A 20,396-nucleotide genomic window follows, 5' to 3' on the forward strand; every position below is an offset into this window, starting at 1 on the left:
CTGGATGCTTCACTCTCTACTCTAGTCCTCTGTGGCTATGTCACTGACTCTGGGCCCAAGAGTCCCCAGGTCTTGCCATACTGCTGGCCAACCAGGTCTCCACCCGTGTTCACAGGAAGGAGTCTATTGAATGTTGTAGGGTTAGCTTGCAGCTTCGTTGCTGTTTTTCTCTCACTTCCCCTTATCAGTGATGAACGTGGTCACCAATCAGAGTGTGTATTCTCATTGAGTCTTAGTCTTAGAAGGGGGTATGCTCTGAGGGAACCTGACCACTTGCCTTGATGTCTCCTGGGCAATCAACTTGCTTGTTCTTGTTGTAATCAGTCAGTCTGCCTATATTATTTTGTATTTTTCCTGTTAGTCTGTCTTTCAAGAAATATCTTCTGTTCTTCTAGCCACTCCAGGCTGGCCTGCCTGTCCTTTCAAGTGGAAATTTCCCACCTCTGAAGATTCTGTATGCTGCTCAGGATTTCACCTATAGTCTTATGTGATGCAGAGGCTCCATAGGAAGCCTCCTTCACTGGGTATGATGTAGCCCCATTTTAGGTATTCCAATCAGTTATAGGCAGAAGATGCACTTACAAGCTTTCTATGGTGATGTTTCTGGCTATTCCTTTCTCTCCCCCTGCAGTGTCTATTTTATAATGGTATACCAGGGAAACCAAGGTTCAAAAGACAGCCAAGCATCTTAACATTATTTCCTCCCCTTTTCTCATTCCAACCATGTCTCAATCCCTGTATCACAGAGTCCTGTTGTTCCAAGTTTGTGCATACATCATTCTTTACCTCTGTCCCACTTAGCTCATGCAAACCTGCCTAATTGTTCTCCCATCCACTTTGTTCTTCCATTCCCCTCTCCCTTCTTGTGTATAGCCCCCTCCCCAGCACCAAACTGTCCTGTGTTCCCCTTTCCCCGCCCTACCCTCACCCTTCCCCCCACATCCCAGCAAACAGCAAAGAATCCCAACCCACCCCCACACTTTAGTATGGGTTCTTTTTCGTAGTCTTTTACAGCAGTGGTCCTATGCAGTATTTCTCCTTTTGTGACTGACTAATTTCACTCAACATAATGTCCTCAAGTTTCATCCATGTTATGTGGTGGCTTGGAGCTTTCTTGTTATTCTTCAAGGTAGCATAATATTCCATTGTGTATACGTACCACAGTTTGTTTATCTATTCTTCAGTTGATGGGCACTTAGGCTGCCTCCATCTTTTTGCTGTTGTAAATAGTGCTGCTATGAACATCGGTGTGCATATATCTACTCGTGTTATGGCTCGTATTTCTTGTGGGTAAATACCAAGTAGAGAAATTTCTGGTTTATAAGGTATTTCTATTTCCAAATTTCTGAGGAAGCACCATATTGCCTTCCAGAGAGGTTGGACCATTTTGCAGTCCCACCAGCTATGCAGGAGTGTCCCAGTCTCTCCACATCCCTGCCAGCATTTATTGTCCTCTACATTTTTTCATCTTTGCTGTTATTGTTGGTGTGAGATGATATCTCATTGTTGTTTTGATTTGCATCTCTCTAATGGCTAGTGATTGTAAACATTTCTTCATCCTTTTGTTGGCTGCCTGGATCTCCTCCTTGGTGAAGTGTCTGTTCATGTCCTGTGCCCACTTTTTAATTGGGTTATTTGTCTTTTTCTTGTAGAGGGGTTGTAGTTTCCTATATATTTTTGAACTAAGTCCCTTGTCTGATATGTCATTGTAAAAGATTTTTTCCCATTCTTAGGTTCCCTTTTTACTCTTCTGGTGAAGGCTTTTGATGCACATGAGTTTTTAATTTTTAGTATGTCCCGCTCATCTATTTTGTCTACTTTTGTTTGTGTAGTTTTCAAAATGTTTGGTAGCCTGTGTATTCCCTGAGTTAGTGCCCTCACATTTGTCCTTATGTTTTCACTGATGGCCTTCATAATTCTGGGATTCCCATTTAGGTCTTTAGTCCATGTTGAGTTGGTTTTTGTATGAGGTGTGAGGTGAAGGTCTTGTTTCAGTCTTTTGCATATCGCTTTCCAGTTCTGCCAGTACCATCTGTTGAAGAGACCCATGCAATATATTTAGGTATTTTGTCAAACATCAGTTGTCTGTATGTAGATGAGTATGTAAAGATTTTTGATTGTAGGATCATGACATGCTATGGACAGCATGGCCGAGTATGAATATTCCGAAACACTTAATTGTGCTCATGTGGAACCTGTACATAGACCAAGAGGCAGTTGTTAGAACAGAACAAAGGGACAGTGAATGGTTTCAAATTAGGAAAGGTGTTTGCCAGGGTTACATTCTTTCACTATACTTACTCAATCTATATGCTGAGCAAATAAATCTAAGAAGCTGGATTGTTTAAAAAATGAATGTGGCATTAGGATTGGAGGAAGACTCTTTAGCAATCTGCGATCTGCAGATGATATAACCTTTCTTGCTGAAAGCCAAGAGGATTTAAAATACTTATTAATGAGGATCAGAAACCACAAACTTTGGTATGGGTTGCACCTTAATGTACAGAAAACAGTAATCTTCACTATGGGACCAATAAATAACATTAAGATAAATGAAGAAAAGATTGAAGTGATTAAAGACTTCATTTTGCTTGGATCCACTATCAGAACTCATGGAAGCTGCAGTCAATAAATCAAATGGCATATTGCTCTAGCTTTACAATAATTGTGAGGATGGTTCAGGACGGGGCAGTGTTTCATTCTGTTGTGCATAAGGTTGCTATGAGTTGTAACCAACTTGATGACACCTAGCAACAGCAACATTGCAGAAATATTGAATGATCAGGAAGCATCAAAAGAAGATTGGAGGAATACACACAGAAGCTTTGTACCAAACAGAATTCATCGATGCTCAACCATTTCAAGAGGTCAAAAATGATTAAAGACCTAATGGTACTGAAGGAAGCAGTCCAGACTGCACTGAAGTCATTGGGGAAAGACAAGACTCCAGGAATTGATGGAATACAAATTGAAATATGTCATCAAAATAATGTAGCATGGAAGGTGCTCATGCATCTCTGCCAGGACATTTGGATGCCAACCAATTGGAAGAGATACATTTTGTAAGAGATCCAGTTGTGCCCATTCCAAAGAAAGGTGGTCCAGTGTAATGCAGAAATCATCAGACATTATCATTAGTATCACATGTAAGTAAAATTTTGTTGACTATAAATAAAAAACAGTATATCACCAGGGAGCTGCCAGAAATTCAAGCTAGACTTAGGAAAGGACATGGAATGAGGGGTATCATTGCTGGCATCAGGTGGATCTTGGTTGAAAGCTGAGAATACCAGGAAGATATTGCTTGTCATTTTTTAACTATGCAAAGGCATTGGACTGTGTAAATCATAAAAAACTATGGATAACATTTGCAAAGAATGAGTATTCCAGAACACTTAGTTTTTCTCATGAGGAATCTCTGAACAGATCAAGAGGCAGTTGTTCTAAAAGAATGAGGGGATACTGAGTGGTTTAAAATCAGGAAAAGTGTGTGTTTGGGTTTTATTCTTTAGCCATACTTAGTCTGTATGCTTCTGAGCCTCGGAAGCCTCGGAAACCCTGTACAGGGTCGCTATGGGTCGGAATGGACTCTACAGCACTTTAACAGCAACAGTAACAACATAGTCATAGAGGGGACTTGAAGGTTCAGATCCCTAAGTAATCTGGGTCCTAAGGCTGTGTTAGCAGCTTCTACTCTACACCTCCTTCATGTCATTCTCAAGAATAGAAGTCCCACGCAGGCCAAGAGCCAAGGTCGCTTGTTGTATTCTTGCTGCAAGGGGCGCAAGCCAATTTCTTGTTTCACTCCTAGTGAGTTACCCCTCATAAGGTTGGAAATTCTCCATGCATAGGAAAAGTATTCCAAAGGTTCTAGACAACCACTGCAAACCACTTCCTGACTGCTCTACCTTATATACTATTCTTCCAGACTTAATTTGCAAATGGTGGTCACAGTAACAAAACATCTTTCAGTTACTGTTTCCATGCCCAGGATGTTGGTGTGGTACTCTTTTTGTTGTCTTCACTAGCATCATGATATTCTGTAACTAGTGAACCATAAACTATGACATTAACTGTAACCAGCTTGCTTTTTACTTAATAGGGGGAAAAGAAAGGAGAAACTAGTTAAAAGCATAAATATAAACATGTCAAACCAAGAAAGAAATAAGAGTACATATCTCAGTCTTTGTTTTTACTATTAGTGTTAGGCCCATGTGGTGGTGGTTATGTGCCGTGGAGTCGGTTCTGACTCATAGCGACCCTGTACAGGGTTTCTGATGCTGTAAATCTTTATGGGAGCAGAAAGCCTCATCTTTCTCCTGCAAAACAGCTGGTAGTTTCAAACTGCTGACCCTGAGGTTAGCAGCCCGATTTGTACCAGAGCTCCTTGTTAGACCCATAGTTGCTATTTTTAACTCTTATTCTCTTTGCCTTGAGCTAGCTTTTGGATGATTGTGGCTTTTTATCTGACTAAGACACCTAAGCCTTTATTCCTGGGGGAACTGAGTTCTGGGTGGTCCTGTCTGCATGGAATTACTTCTGTCTTCCATTTTCTTTGACCACTAGTCCTGGCAAAATCAGAAGATGTTCTGCATTCCAGACATGCACTTCCCTTTTCTCATTCTGTAGCAGCAATCCTATTTAGTCTTGTTAACCAAGATTACCCCAACAGTTCTGCAACCTCCCATTTTGTTTGTCTACCCATTGTTAGGAGGAGCTTGAAATGACTAGGTTGCAGTTTAAGCTCCCAGATCAGTGGAGGCATTGTTGAGTCCCTTGGTGAAACCATTCTTCTCTTGGATATGGAGACTGTTGAACCAGTAGAACCAGAGTTCCTGTGATGGGAGAAAACTTGAAAGTTGGTCATTAGATGTGATGGGTAAGGAGGAAAAGGTATAAGCATTTTGACTCCTAGACTCCTGTGTCCTGGCTATAAGTGAAACAGCATCAGATCGAATTCTCTGGTTGCAGGCATTCTGTGGGACATTACTGTGTCCTCTAAAGGTGTGGTCTCCCAGGTAACGTGGGATTAAGTGCTCAGTAGATGATTTCAACATTCTGAGAAATGATCATTCTGGATGATTGGAGTACATGGTGAGGCCGAGTGGGTCCTGTTGTTGTCAACCATTGCTGCCTGTTTTCCACTGTAGAACTGTGAATCAGGTACTATCGGGATGCGTAAGGCTTTCAGTGATTTCATGGGTGGCCTGGTGGACAAGAAATGGCACTTCAAGTTCAAAATAATTGTGTTTTCCAAAAAGAACTATCAAGTGGCCCCAGAAAGTTGAGGTTACATGCCTGTAAATCATGTTTGTTTCCATAAAATTAAGATATGGGCTAAGAGTTCCTTCTGATTGTTAACATTGAAGCAAATCTGGATCATACTTTAACTTGAAAAGATGACTGGATGATCTGTCACCTACTCAGTATGGCCTTGGGCAAGACACATATCTACCGTGAACTACCCAGCCCTCCCATCTGTAAAATTGGGGTAATGATGGCTATATCTAATGGGCTTGGAAGCATTCGGATAAAGGATGCTATGCTAGTGTGAAGTGATTGTTAACAGCAGTCATTATCCTCACCTTCACCTCAGTAGGGCAGAGCTGAAAAAGAGGGCCTATGAAATCTGACCTTGGCCATGGTCATATGCTCTCCTGACATCTGGTGCACTTCCTTCAGTGCACCTAGTACAGTTTGTGATCATATAATCTGATTACTGATCTCCTCTACTACATCCCAAGGAGCTCTGGTAGCATAGTGGTTACGAATCAGGCTGCGAACCGCAAGGTCAGCAGTTCGAAACTACCAGCAGTTCTGTGGGAGAAAGATGAGGTTTTCTGCTCCCTTAAAGATTTACAGCCTCGGAAACCCTGTTCAGGGTCGCTGTGGGTCAGAACCGACTCGACGGCACATAACAACAACAACTACTACATCCCAAACCCCGTGGAACAAGGACCATGGGAGTTTGTTTACTATTGTATCCTCAGTGCCTAGTGCAGTGCCTTAATGTAGTAAACATTCAGTAAATACTTACTGAATAGATGAATACATTAATAAACAACTACTATATATGCCGGTAGGGAGCTCTGGTAGCGTAGTGGTTATGCGTTAGGCTGCTAACCTCAAGGTCAGCAGTTCGAAACTACCAGCCATTCCGTGGGAAAAACATGAGACTTACTGCTCCTGTAAAGATTTATAGCCTCAAAGACCCTTTGCAGAGTTGCTATGAGTTGGAACTAACTCCAACGGCACACCACCACTACCACCACCACATAGGTTGGTGCTTGTAACTCACCAGCTGCTCGTTGGAAACCCTATACAGGGTCTCTGTGATGGTACTTAACAATAACAGACAGACCTATAAGGAGAAGAGTAACACTAGTGAGGTACGCACACCCTATAAGGAGAAGAGTAACACTAATAAGGTACACACACCCTATAAGAATCAACCACGTGAGATCAAAAGGGCAGCATTTACCCAAGGACAAAGTTCAGAGGGTTAAGAAAGAAGGAAGAAGAAACAAGAAGGCCAGGGAGGAAGTGGGATGAGTGATGTTACATTGAGGGGATGTAATCAGTAAGATGAAACAAAATATGTCTGAATTATTGAATGGAATTAGTGATCTGCTCTGTAAAAATGCACCTAATACTCAGTACAAACTTAAAACAAAAAAACAAATGATGCATGTTTCAATGAGTATTGCTACTCAAAACAAAAAACAAAAGAGAGGCAAGATCAGCCGTCTGGTCCCAGCTCTCCTCTACGTGGGAAACCTGTGTGAATAAGTGACTTCTGTTGGTCATAATCCTATAGCAGGCATGGTGCCATGTGAAATTTACCAGAGTAATTTTCAACATCAGTGTTTTGTAACAGATGCACATAGAGGGCTGGCTGCCTCGTTCAGCTCCCATCTTTTGGAAAAGTGTCTCTTTTGACAGTGGTGGCCCATTAGGACCAGTAGCACTCTCATACATGTTTTGAGTTTTTTCATTTTCACAATTTTTCTGGAAGGTTTGAAGGAGGAAAGGTGTCTCTATGCCTGATGGACTATTGCTTAATAATGTGTATTACAACACCTTGGCAAACTATGAAGTCCACTTGATGTGTCACACTACTTCACAAGGAAGTATTATCTCTTAAGTGTTTCGTGAAAAGGCAAATCCATGCTAAATAATATCACTAGGAAACACAGTCAATTAAAAAGAATTGGGACCAACAAAGTTCATCGCAGGTTGTGCAATTGACAACAGAAACTGGCATGAGATGAAGGGACATAATCAGTGTTGGTCATCGTTAGCGTGTGTGATATATAGTTTTCTAAATAAGCAAAGACAGTATTTTAAACTCTGTAGTATGTCTCCATATGGGCATGCAATTAGATTATATTCGGTGCAACTATGATGATTCTCAGCCTGGACATGCCTTTTAATAAAAACATTACCAAGCTCTTTTTGCTATATAAAGGTGGGGACATTGTTGACCTAGATAAATTTACTCTGTGCATGACCAGTTGGGTTGGTGATGTGTCACAGAGTGGGCCAACTTCCATAAATGTCTCAGTGCTTAGCATAAGGCCTACCACCCAACAGGAACTCAGAAAATATTGGCTGAATGAATGTTCTAGGAATAATTGAGACAATTCCTTCTAATTTTCCAGGATGAAAGTTGATCCTGTAGCCTTACAGAAAGCTAAGTATGAATTAGAACATGAAATACTTCATATTGAGCAAAACGCACAGTAAATTGTGTTTCACTCGTATGTCAAGGATTTAATTTTACTTGGATCCATAACCAACACCCATGAAAGCAACAGTCACGAAACCAAACAATGTATTGCATTAGGAAAATCTGTTGCAAAAGACATCTTTAAAATGTTAAAAAGTGAAGATGTCACTTTGAGTACTGAGGTGCGCTTGACCCAAGCCATGCTATTTTCATGTGCATGTGAAAGCTGGATGGTGAAAAAGAAAATTCAAAGACAAATTGACATCTTTGAGTTATGGTGTTGGCGAAGAATATTAAATATGCCACGGATTTCCAGGAGAATGAATAAATCTGCCGTGGGAGAAGTAGAGCCCGAATGGCCCTTGGCAACAGTGATGGTGAAACTTTGTCTCATGTACTTTGGACATGGTATTAGGAGGGACTGGTCCCTGGAGAAGCTCCAACATCATGCTTGGTAAAGTGGTGGGCCAGTGAAAAAGAGCAAGACCTTTAATGAGATGGACTGACATTGTTCTTGTTGTTAACTGCCACCAAGTCCGTTCCAACCCATAGTGACCCTGTCTAGGGTTTCCGAGGAGTGGCTGGTGAGCTTGAACTGCTGACTTTGTGGTTCAAACCAACTTTGCAGTTTAGCACATTAACCCATAGTGCCATACCAGGATACAGCGTCTGCCAAAGTGGCTCAAACAGGAAAGATTATGAGGATGGTGCAGGAATAGGCAGTGGTTTGTTCTTTTGTTCATAGACTGAACCAACTCGATGACATCTAACAAAACCAACAACACTATATACTAAAACCCACGGGATTTCCAAAACAGAAATCAACTTAACAAGTTCTGTCGAGTCGGTTCCCACTCATAGACAAATGTAGGATTTCCGAGGCTAGACATCTTTGCGGGAGCAGAATGTCTCATCTTTCTCCCTCAGAGAAGCTTGTGGCTCAAACCTCTGACCTTCTGGTTTTCAGTCTAGTGCTTATCCTTAGAGCCGCAAGTCTCCCTTGTAAATCATTGTTGTTGTTAAGTACTGTGGAGTCGGTTCCGACTCATAGTGACCCTGCACATATGTTATTTGGGGAGACAGACATCTCACGGTGATTGTTTTGGAGAAAGTAAATTTATCCCAGTCTTGGTTAGTTACTGGAATGACTAATTTTATACTATATTCTCACATGATTCCAAAAGTGTGAATGACTCATCCCATTAATATCCTTGGCTCTTATGATCTCCCCCTCCCAGTGAAATGATGGCTATCAGGCAATAATGATTATTGGAGGAGGAGACCTTGACTTTGCCCTGTGGTAATAAAATGACACACTTTGAGTAATTGCCTATGTATACAGGATTGTAGAAAGAAGTGAGTCGTTTATCAGCATATATGTATAGCATATTGAAATTGATACGTAGTTTCAGTGTGGGTGAGAACAGAGTTCTGCCTTTTGTTCCTACCACTAGTTTTGCTCCTACAACTGACCACTTTTAAGAGGGACAGAGCTACCAGAGGCCTGACTTAGTTGTGTCTTGCTGACTAGCGAGAAATGCTGTAGCTACAGGAGGGCTGGTTTCCAGTTAACTGTAGCCAGAGAGTTAGAAGTGGTTTTGAGCTTAAACTGAACTGTCTGTTGAAAAGTCTCTGGAAGTTTTGTGGATCTGTGTGTTCCTTTCTGTCACCATCCCATCTTTCTGAAACAGCTCATCAAAGATCTGGATATGTGCATTCAATCTCTGTATCTGTTCTTGCTAACCTCACTATTGTCCTAATTCCCCAAGCCCAATGGACACTTCTTAAGCTGCCTTTTTAGCTTTACTTCTCTGTAGTATTTGTCAAATCTTCAGACTCTATCTAGGCTTTTGGACACTTTAACTCTTGTACTCTTTTGTTTTAGAATATTTTACCTGTCGTTTAAGGAGCCCTGGGGGCACAATAGTTATGTTTGTTGGTGTTGTGTACTTAGCTGCTAATCCCAAGGTTGGTGGTTTGAACCCACCCAGTTCTCCTCTGTCATATGGGGTCGCTATGAGTCAGAACTGACTGGATGGCACCTAGCAACGGCAAGCTGCCCGTTAAATGTCATCTTCTCCAGAGTTCTGTCCTTGATCCCTTTTTTCCTCTCTTTTTTTTTTTCAGTATTCTTGGGAACCCCATTTATTTCCATAGTTTTCATTAAAAGTCCAACACTGATTCCTCAACATAAGGCTTCCAGGTCCCTATTTCTGTGTTCCAGTCCTGCACAAGGCAGCTTCAAAAAGTGCTTGGAAAAGCTGACTTAAAAAATAATGGAAGTTTTCTTCATATTTCCAACCATGTTATAAATACATATAGTGGCTGATTGCAGTAATAATAACAGCAGTTGAAGTCTCTGTCAGACAGTGCAGTGCTGGATTGAGTCATTCTGTTCATTTCTTGCAGCACTACTGTAAATACTGTTACTTTGTGTTGTTGTTTACAAATGAGGAAGCTAGCGCCAGAGGCATTGAGTAACTTCTAAGGTCATTCAGTTAGTAGCAGAGCCTCGTTTTTAATCTCAAACTTTAAGCCCAGGGTTTAGCCCTAAGAAGTTTAGATTAGTGTGTCAGATGGACTGTATTAACATTTCCCTTCCGCTTACACACACACACACACACACACACACACACACACACACAAATAATAATCGTCCATTATTTATTCTCTGTTTTGACTGAAACCATCACATTTCATCTGTGTGGTTAAACTCTGGGAAACTTATGAGACCCTGATTTGTGGCACTGTAGGATGAGCACTGGACCTCAAGGTCAGTTTGAACCACATGGTTGGTGGTTCAAACTCACCAGTTGCTCCTCAGAAACCAGAACTAGGGTCGCTGTGAGTCAGAATTGACTCTACAGCACTTAACAACGGCAACAACAAAATAGTGTGACTCACAAGAGTGCTTTTATTTTGATGTCCAAATGATTTCATTTGCATAAATGAGAGGTATTAGATTCTTGGCCTTTAGGCTGGTGGGTTGATTGGATTATACAGTGTTTTGCAAACCAGAAGATAATTTCATAAAAATGTAGATTTCTAACGTTTCTTTAAAAACCTAGGCTTGAATTAATGCCACTGGACCCTACATTGAAACTGTAGGTGCATTTTATGCCATAATAGAACCCAAACAAAAGCAGTCTCATGTGTCCGGATCTAGACTGGAGTAGCTCTAGGACTCTAGCTTTCATCCTACCTGGACTTGCGCCTTGTATTTCAGCACACAAGCCTCACTACTCCCCGCTTCCCTGCTGTTACCCTGGCTTCGCAGCGTGCTGGGCATTTGTGACACCTGGCCAAGACTGTTGCTTTGTCTGCCCAGCAGGTTGCCTTCTTCCCTCTCTACTGGAAGGCTTTTTCTCAAATGAAACCCCTTTCTTGTTTTCTCTTAGTACTTTTCGATTTATGATTCCTCGTTGGCGTCTTCCCCTCAATCCTCAACCATATCAAAGTCTATGTTACAGGTGGAAGGAAAAAAATAGCATTTTTTAGAACATGATCTATGTGCTAAAGTTAAACATAACTGATTTCATTAAGTCTTCACAGTACAGAACTGATGTTCTTAATGACTAACTAGGAGGGGAGAGAAACCCAAAGCCCAGAAAAATTGTCCCACAGTTGACAACGCAGCTCTGACCCCATTCTCTCTCTTCCATCACATCAGTTGCACTTCAAGCTTCTGTTGTCCTGTTTGCAAATAAAAATGTCTCCTTCACACTCTTTTCCCCAAGACCTACTTCCCATCTCCCTCTTCTTTGTTTGCCATCTCACTATTGGTTTGCTCACGTGGAACTCCCTTCATTCCTTTTCTCATCTCAACCAGTATAATGTGGCCTTCATCTCATTCATTCATCAGCATCATTTCAGCACCTGCTGTGCAGTAGACACCAGGAGCGAACTTTGCCTGAGAGAAGTTCCACCAGCTAGAAGGTTAAGACAGATAAAGAGTTCCAGTGACTGGTATTGTGTGTTCTTGTGAAGTGCCATCGAGTCGATTCTGACCCATAGCAACCCTGTATAGGGTTTCCGAGGAGCGGCTGGTGAGCTTGAACCACTGACCTTGAGGTTCAGTCTGACTTTGCAGTCCAGTGCATTAACCCACAGTGCCACAGCAGGACTCTTGTGTTTTGTTAGGTGCTGGCAAGTCTGTTCCAATCATAACAACTATGCACAGCAAAACGAAACACTGCCTGGTCCTGTGCCCTCCTCACGTTTGTTGTTGTTTGAGCCCATGTTGTGTTAGTCCATCTTGCTAAGGGCCTTGCTCTTGCTCACTGACCCTCTGCTTCACCAAGCAAGGGGTCCTTCTCCAGGAATTGCCTAGCAATGAGGTTCAGTGGTCTTTTTAGAGCTCATCTGTTCAGCCCCCACTTACTGCATCTGTCGTATGTGCGCTCTCTTAGAGTCCTTTTCCCAGTGATAGAACCTCAAGGAAGTTTCTCCTTTTTCTTTTTTTCTGCAGCATTCCTTCCTCACTCTTGTTTTCCTTCTTTCCGTTGGAGAGTTTCCTTTACCTCTCTCTTCTTTTTCTCCCCACACTCTCATTTGAAATGCCTTTCCTGCTGCTTACAAGATCTCTTACTGGATAACTCGATACTAAATCTCCCCTGGCTCCCTCGCTGCCAGACTCTGGCTGCTTTGCCTCCTTTTCCTCTCAGTAAACTTCCATCTAACTATACTCATTATCAATCTTTTGTCTTCCTCTTACACCCAGACTTGGTGATTTTGCTTCTGAAATGACCCTACAGTCTGATCAACTTGGCAACTGTTCTGCCATCAGGTAAATCACCGCAGTACCTGCCCTCTTGTGCTCTATCTGCCGTATATTCTCCATGCTGCAACAGTAGCGATCATTAACAAGCATTAATGTTCATGGTATTGTGGTTTTACTTCTTACTGCCGAATTGCCTCACCTTTGCCATCTGCTCCCACCAGCGTTTCTGACCTTCTTTCCTCGTTAGCTCCAGTGCTTGGCACATAGAGGGCACACACAGAGTACTGGATGAGAAGACGAGAGCTGAGGAGCTATCTTAGTTTGTGTTCTCTAGAGAAGCGAAACCAGTGAAGTATTTATATAAAGTCCTGGTGTGGTGCTATAAGATAAGCACTGGACTGCTAACCACAAGGTTGGCTGTTCAGTCCCACCAGTCAATCTTCTCAGAAACCCTATACACAGTTGCTATGAGTTGGAACTGATTCCATAACATTTAACAACAATAGATAGATAGATAGATAGATAGATAGATAGATAGATAGATAGATAGATAGATGATAGATAGATAGAGACAGAGAAGTTTATATACCAAGGACATGGCTCACACAGTGGCAGAGGTGGGCAAGTTCCAAAAATGTGGGTCAGATATCAGGCTGAAGACTTCTCCTGACTCATGTCACTGTAAGAGCTGATGAACTTAAGATCAGCAGGTTGAAGGCAGGCTTCTGGCTTCAGAGGCAAACAAATGCAAGGTCAACAGATAAGATGGTAGGTAACTGATGACTCCCAGGATCAGCAGGCAATATAGCAGGCCACTGGCTTGAGTTCAAAGAACCAGAGGTTGGATGGTAAGCTAGATGGCAGGATCCGGACTTGGCAAAAAGGCAGCTTTGCCCAAATGTTCAATGTATTAGAAGCAGACCACACCTCCAAAGAAACTTCTCTCCAGTTGATGGGCTGCGCATAGCAGATCCCATCATGGGGAAGTACTGCCTCTTAACTGCCAAACCACTGAGAATCATGGCCCAGTCAAGTTGACATGAAACTTTAATCACAGGAGTCTTGGTGGTACAGTGGGTAAGCATTCAGCTGTGAACTGAAAAGTCTGTGGTTCAAATCCACCAGTTGCTCTTTGGGAGAAAATTGTGACAATCTGCTACCATAAAGTTGTAGCCTTGGAAACCCCCTGGGACAGTTCACCTCTGTCCTAGAGCTACGAATAAACTTGATGGCAACAGCTTAAGTAGGTGGTGCAGAGACACCTGACTTTCTTCTCTCAAGGGCGGGATTAGATTTTCGCTACGGAAGTATGGTGTCTGTTAAGTTTACTTCTTAGTCATTTCTGTCATTTTTAAATCACAATGATACATATTAGTAATCTGTAAGGCAGATGTTAATACTCCAGTTTTCATTAATGCTGTATCTTTTAATTCGTTAGTTAAATTTTTTTTTTTTTTAATGACTGGAATGAAGATTTACAGTGCAGATCATCAGTTTTTACATTCAGCAAATCATGCACTTTGTTTCATGTCGATTTCATCCCATCAGCGTAACAACATTCCTGACCCTCTTCTTCCCTATGTGTCTTGTTTCCATTCCTCTGGCTCTCTCTACCCTGCTTCTTTTACCCTTAGCTAAATGCTACCCTTCTGATCTCCAGTAGTTGACCATTCTGTGGTGTGTGTACTTCACTAGTGTTGTTGTTCCCCTATGTGCCTGCTTATTGTTTGGTTGAAAAGTGAGCCAGCCACAGGAGTGAGTTCAGTTCCAGTCCAATGGCCATAGTCTTGGGTTCCACCAGACAGGAGAGTGATGCTAGTCTTTTTTATAGTTCACTGGGGTTTTAAGGTCCTTAAGGACTTTAACCTTGGGAAAGAGGTGTACATCCTGATTGAATAGACCTTCTCCGCCTACTCAAAATTCATGTGACGTTTTAGTTTGTCTTAGAAAATAAGGGTCATTCTTACCTTTTACACTAGGTAACAGCCATGATCAGTTATTCAAAGAATGGCTTTTTTTTCATTCCCCCTTTGGCATGATACGTCCATTTCCCTTAAAACATACAAACAAAGTAAGACCGCACTGGAAGGTTAGTCCCCAGTGATTGCACTGATTTAAAGAGATGCTAACGAGTATTTTCCAGGCTCTCATTTTGATAGCTATGCCAACTACAGCATCAATTTGTTGAGAAATATGTACTGCCGTGATTTTATGTGCTTTCTAGTAATCCCCTGGAGGCTCTAACTGTGATAAACATGTTTTCAATCACAAAGTTTGCTTTATTCAGGTTTTCCTAGTCATATGTTGGATCACTATATTGCCAACCTCAAAAAGCCTAGGCCTTCCTCCTGTTTTTCCCCCAACTGTGAATCCAACTTCTCATTGGTGGTTGTAGTTGAACTAGGGAAATTAAGTACGTTGATTGGGCTAGAGATTTGGTTGAAAATAGAATTTTACTTACCAGCTGCTCAGATTACATCTTGATCAGCCATCCAAGATTAATTAATAATTTCAGACTGATGAAAGACCTTGCGACAATTAATCTATTTGACTTCCTGTATTTTACCACTGACATCTTGGATGTGAATTGATTTGATAAGATTCAGAAAGAAAGGCCACCATTTATGTGCTAACCCTTTTCTAAGAACCAGCAGGGGAGCGCGGTGGCTCCATATGATAAGCACTCTAATGCGAACCAGAAAGTCTGCGGTTCGAGCCTGCCAGCCACTCAACAGGAGAAAGATGAGGCTTTCTGCTCCCGTAGAGATTTAAAAGTCCCTGAAATCATTACAGGGTCACTGTGAGTCGGAACCAACTCGAAGGCACTTTAACAACAAGAAGAACCAGCAATTTATTTTCTATATCTATAGCTGCAGGCTTTTTCCTGCAACGATTTTGAACTGGTTTCCTCCTGTTCTGTCCAGAGTTGAGATTGAGTCTAGCTAGTGTCTATGTATGATAGCTCCTATTCTTGCAACAAAGGGTATTAATGGACACCTGGTATGCCGTTTTAGGATCAGCACTGGACTATGAACCACATGGTCGGCAGTTCAAACCTACCAGCTGCTCTTTGGAAATCCTGTACAGGGTCACTGTGAGTCATATCTGACTTGACAGCATTTAACAACAAAAATAACAAGGTGTTATTTAATTGTGTCTCTCCCGTCTCTTTTCCAAATTGAATTTCATTGGTCCGTTAGCCTTATAGGATGAGTTTTAAGTTGCTGTTACATGGAAGACTATTCATAAAAGCCTCTCTGTGTTGTCCACAACTCTCTTTGATGGTGGATCCAGTAGTGGTTGAGTATCGTCAGTACAATGAGAAGAAAGTTGGTTCATACATTCTGTACTGTAAATATAATCAGAAGCCTTTTCGTTTCATGTTTCATTTTGTTGTTTTCAGCTCCTGTTGAGTTGACTCCTGACTCATGGTAACCTAGTGAAATTGAAGCACTGTTGTCCCTGGGGCTTTCTGTGGCTGATATTTGGAAGTAGATCACCAGGCCTTTTTTCCTAGTCTCTCTTAGCCTGCAAGCTCTGTTGAAGCCTGTTCAGCATTACTATCACACACAGGCCTCCGTTGACACAGTGCTAGTGGCTGTGCTTTACATGGTGGTGGTGTTAAAAGCTGTCAAAGTCAGTTCCAACTCCCAGTGACCCTTGATAGGCTTGAGTTCAAGGAGCAGCTGGTGGGTTTGAACTACTGGCCTTGTGGTTCACAATCCACTGCTTATCATACAGCATCACACAAGGAGTCCTGCTTTATGTGTGTTGCTTAAAACTGAACTGGGACTCTCCCATGGAAGTTGAGAATTCTACCCCTCAACCACCACTTCACTCAATTTTCAATTTAGATTTAACTCATCAAACTTTATAACAATTAAACCAAAGAAAATGTTATAATATTGTTCCCATGACAAAGGATAATCAAAGCAGATATATTGCAGATATCTTTTGATTATACATATATTGATACTTAGATTCAGAAGGATTAGAAATATACACTACTGACTAGAACCAAAATTAAAATTTTTCTGTATCTACCTGGGAGTCCTGGTGTGGCACTATATGATAAGCACTGGTCTGCATAGTTGGTTTGAACTACAAGACTGGCAGTTCAAATCTACCAGCCGCTTCTCAGAAACCTTATACAGGGTTGCTATGTGTCAGAATTGACTAGATGGCACTTAACAACAACATCTTGTAGTCTTAGTGTTGTCTCTCATTGATTAGATAATTACAGACGTCTTTTTATAGCATTTTGTTACTTAAGAAACTGAGGAAGGAGATGATGAAGATGAGTTCATCCCTTAAATTGTATTCCAGCTCAGAAATTAGACTGTGTACTCAACTGCTACTGGTGGTAGTGTGCTTTCGATTCGGTTCTGACTCAGAGTGACCCTGTTTCCGAGGCTGTAAATCTTGTAGGCTTGTGGTTCACTGCCCAGTGCTTATCCTATGGTGTTCTGTATTGGGGAGAGAAACCTATAAACATAAGTGCAGTGGAATATTATTGGTGCGGTGATAGAAGTCTGTTTGAGGTATATCGGGACCTGGCCTGGTTAATTATCTTTGATGGCTGGACTGTCGGGCAGGGGACCAATAGGAAGATCTGACACAGGAATTTCAGTGAAGCTGTAGGGTCAGCAGCTTGACTTTAGTGACTGAAGGGTTTTTTTTTTTTTAAGCTTTTATTGTGAATTGGGTGATAGTGTACATGGGAGAACATCAGCTGTACGTTCATCCTGTCATATTTTGTTTCATTGCAATGATTACAGTCCCCTCCATGCACCATCATTCAACAGCTTTTGCTACCATTCCCTCTGTTTTTTTTTTTGGATATACACTGAAGCACTCAGGAATATACAACCATTTAGACAACCAAAAGGCATACCCCTCAAGCCTGCACCCTGGCCATCAGCACACAGTCCCTCTCTCTCCCTGAGTCCAGGGTCCCCAGCTGCTCCATCTCTCCACATCAGTCTCTGCCTCTATCTCTGGTGTCACTGCTTCTCTGGACAGGGTCCCGCACTCTGCTCTTCTCCCTTGATGGTCCCAGGGTCCTCCTCTCCTGGACTGCAAGATCAACCACTCCCCTCCTTTTGTTACAAAACGTCTACCTTTAAATTTCCAACTCTCACAGTCAGTCCTGATAGCAGTTATTCAGTATTGAAGCACAAGAGTCTTACTCCCATCTCCTTTCACCATCCTCATCTAGACAGGTTGGAAACCACTCAGCGGAGATTTTACCTTCCCCACTACCCTTTGAAACTAGGCTCCCTTTTGAAAACTTGGGTAGCCAGTGTCTAAGTTGTCCATCCTTGTTGACCCTGTGTATCGAGGGGGTGGGAATGATCCTCACTATAAAGGTTCATTCCCTCTTTTGAGTTATTACATCCATAATAGGCCAGGTACATGAAATTATAGCAGATTACTCTTTTTTTCCTCTTCTTTTTTCCTCTACTTGAGTTCTGATCATGCAGTCATTGAAGGCAGGTCGAATGGGTGTTAGCTGCAAGTATGGGTGTTCTTGTGAGTATCCCCTCACTTCATATCAGCTGGATGCTTCACTCTCTGATCTAGTCTTCTGTGGCCATGCCCCTGTCCCTGGGTCCAGGAACTTGACCCAGGTCTCATCATACTGCTGGCCAACCAGGTCTCAATGGAGGTGGTCAGGAGTCTGTTGAATGTGGTTGGACTTAGCTCACAACTTCATTGCTATTTTCCCCCCACTTCCCCTTGTTGGTAGACCATCGGTGGTCATCAGCAAGACCACATGCCTGCTCTTGTATTCCCCTTGACTCTCAGTCTTGGGAGGGGGTTTGCCCTGAGGGGACCCGACCACTTGCCCTGATGGCTCCCTGGTGAACAACTTGCTTGTTCTTGTAGTAGTCAATCAGACTGCTGGACTGCCATTACTGTTTTTGATTTTTCCTGCTGGTCTTTCTTTCAAGAAGTATCTTCTGTTCTTCTAGTTGCTCAAGGCTGGTCTGCTTGTAGTAACTGAAGTTTGAGGATGAGGAAGCAGGTTCTGTGGGGTGTAGATGTGTCCCACCCACCCACCAAGCAGGTATTCTCAGAAGATAAAATAATTGGGGGACACAGGATTATAAGAGATTCTCTTCAAATATGTTGTTGTTATTAAGTGCCGTCGAGTCGATTCTGACCCATAGCAACTCTGTGTCAAGTTTCCAAGGAGCAGCTGGTGAACTTGACCCACTGAATTTGGTAAAGGTTATTGGGGGGAGGGGAATGATGGATAAAAGGGATAGATATGTGGTAACTTAAGTATAACAAAATGCCCACTGTGGCTGCTAGGGTGTAGATGAATGGGTGTTCACAACACAGTCTCTCAACTTTTCTCTGTTTGAAGATTGTATAATTAGACATTGGACAAAACACAAAGAGAACAATGGAGACACTTACTCTTTACGTTGGCAGTTCCATGTGGAAAGTCAGGTGTAACACAGGACTCATTCTCATCTGCTGAACCATGTGGCCAGGGAGAATGCTGGGTGGATAACAGCCATGGGGAGTGGGAGGCTGGACCGAGCAGGCTTAGGTAAAAGGACTAAGTGATGATGTTCACATCAGGTGAAGCTGAAGGACAGAGTTGGGCTACTGTCCAGCTTTCTTGTCGGGAGACAACACAGTAGAAGAAGCAAGGAAGGTCGATAGTTTAAGCAAGTACAAGTCAGATGAGTGGAAGGAATGCCTGATGACCTCCAGGATGGAACAAGTCCTGACCTCCCTGACTCCCTGTGGGGTGGGATTCTGTCTTCCACCTTGTTGTGGTTTTCTTTGAATACAGTGAGATAGAGATCATACTACACAGCTTTGTCAACACTGTTATTGTTAACATTTTAAACTGAGATCATTGTATCCTCTCCCGTAGGTCAAAGAAGAGCGACCAGAAAAAATACCCAATTTAAAATTATTAGTGGAGAAGAAATTTGTGGCACTCCAGAGTAAGAATTCTGATGCAGATTTTCAAAACAATGAAAGATTTGTGCAGTTTAAACAACAGCTGAGAGAACTAAAGAAGCAGTGTAAGTCAGCATGCTTTGCGGTGTTTTGGCTTTTGCAAATTCAGGATCTGCCTGGATGAACAGCCCTAGGGAAAAGTTTGCTTATCTGCTTGGCTTGATTCTTCTTTCTGAATTGCTTCTTATTGTTGTTATAATTCTGTATTTTTGTCTGACTTTTGGTTCAAATCAGTCTGCTCATTTCTAAAAGTCAACAGTTTCCACAAAGTGCTAAGAAAATTCCCCAGCCCGCAAAGTCACAGCATTGTCCCACTGCTGGGGAAGGGAGCTGGGGAACAAAATCAAACCTAAGACCTTCTCAGTTTTCTAGGTTCTATTGATTCAAACAACAATGGCGTTTCTTCACATTTGAAACTGCTGTGCCAAGCTTGAAAATCACCAGACTTTGTTCTGGTTTTGCTGCTTCCAAGAGTGGTTTTATCAGTTTCTTCAAGAGAGTTTTTCTCCTCTTCTCAAATATGGACCCTAATCCCACCCCTTCCCACAATTCCTTCTGTCTTTGTGGCAGTGCAATTTTCATATGATTTTATAGTATCTTGACTTCTTAATAATTGTATGAATTTTTTTTTCTCTAATGAACATAATTTTGGAAATGAAAGTGGGGAAAATGATGTATTTGGCAAAGTTTTGTAGACACTTTTTATAGATACTCTTTGCCAGAGATAATATCTTTTGTGCACAGTGAAGCTCCTATCATTTCTTCCCTCCCCCGCCCTTTTTTTAATGTGAACTAGGTAATTATTTTATGTACAGATAATGTTTTTATATTAGCTCCTATTTAGTTCTGTTGCCTTCCTCACTTTAGGATTGAGACACTTATTCCATAAAGAACTGAATAGTGAAACAAACAGCTTATTGAAAAAAACAAGTTAAAGAAACCGTTAATCTCACATCACCTTCA

General features: G+C 41.9%; 1 protein-coding gene across 1 annotated transcript in view; it reads left to right on the top strand.

Moving 5' to 3' along the window:
• The window catches only part of NSMCE2 (non-SMC element 2, MMS21 homolog (S. cerevisiae)), a 303,191-nt gene that overhangs the window by 79,840 nt on the left and 202,955 nt on the right, over positions 1-20,396 (top strand). Inside the window, exon 3 of the mRNA XM_006830703.1 lies at positions 19,345-19,498. Coding sequence (XP_006830766.1) covers positions 19,345-19,498 — 154 coding nt within the window. The remainder of the gene's footprint in view (positions 1-19,344; positions 19,499-20,396) is intronic.

Source organism: Chrysochloris asiatica, unplaced genomic scaffold, assembly GCF_000296735.1.
Source record: "Chrysochloris asiatica unplaced genomic scaffold, ChrAsi1.0 scaffold00001, whole genome shotgun sequence".
NCBI classification, from domain to species: Eukaryota; Metazoa; Chordata; class Mammalia; order Afrosoricida; family Chrysochloridae; genus Chrysochloris; species Chrysochloris asiatica.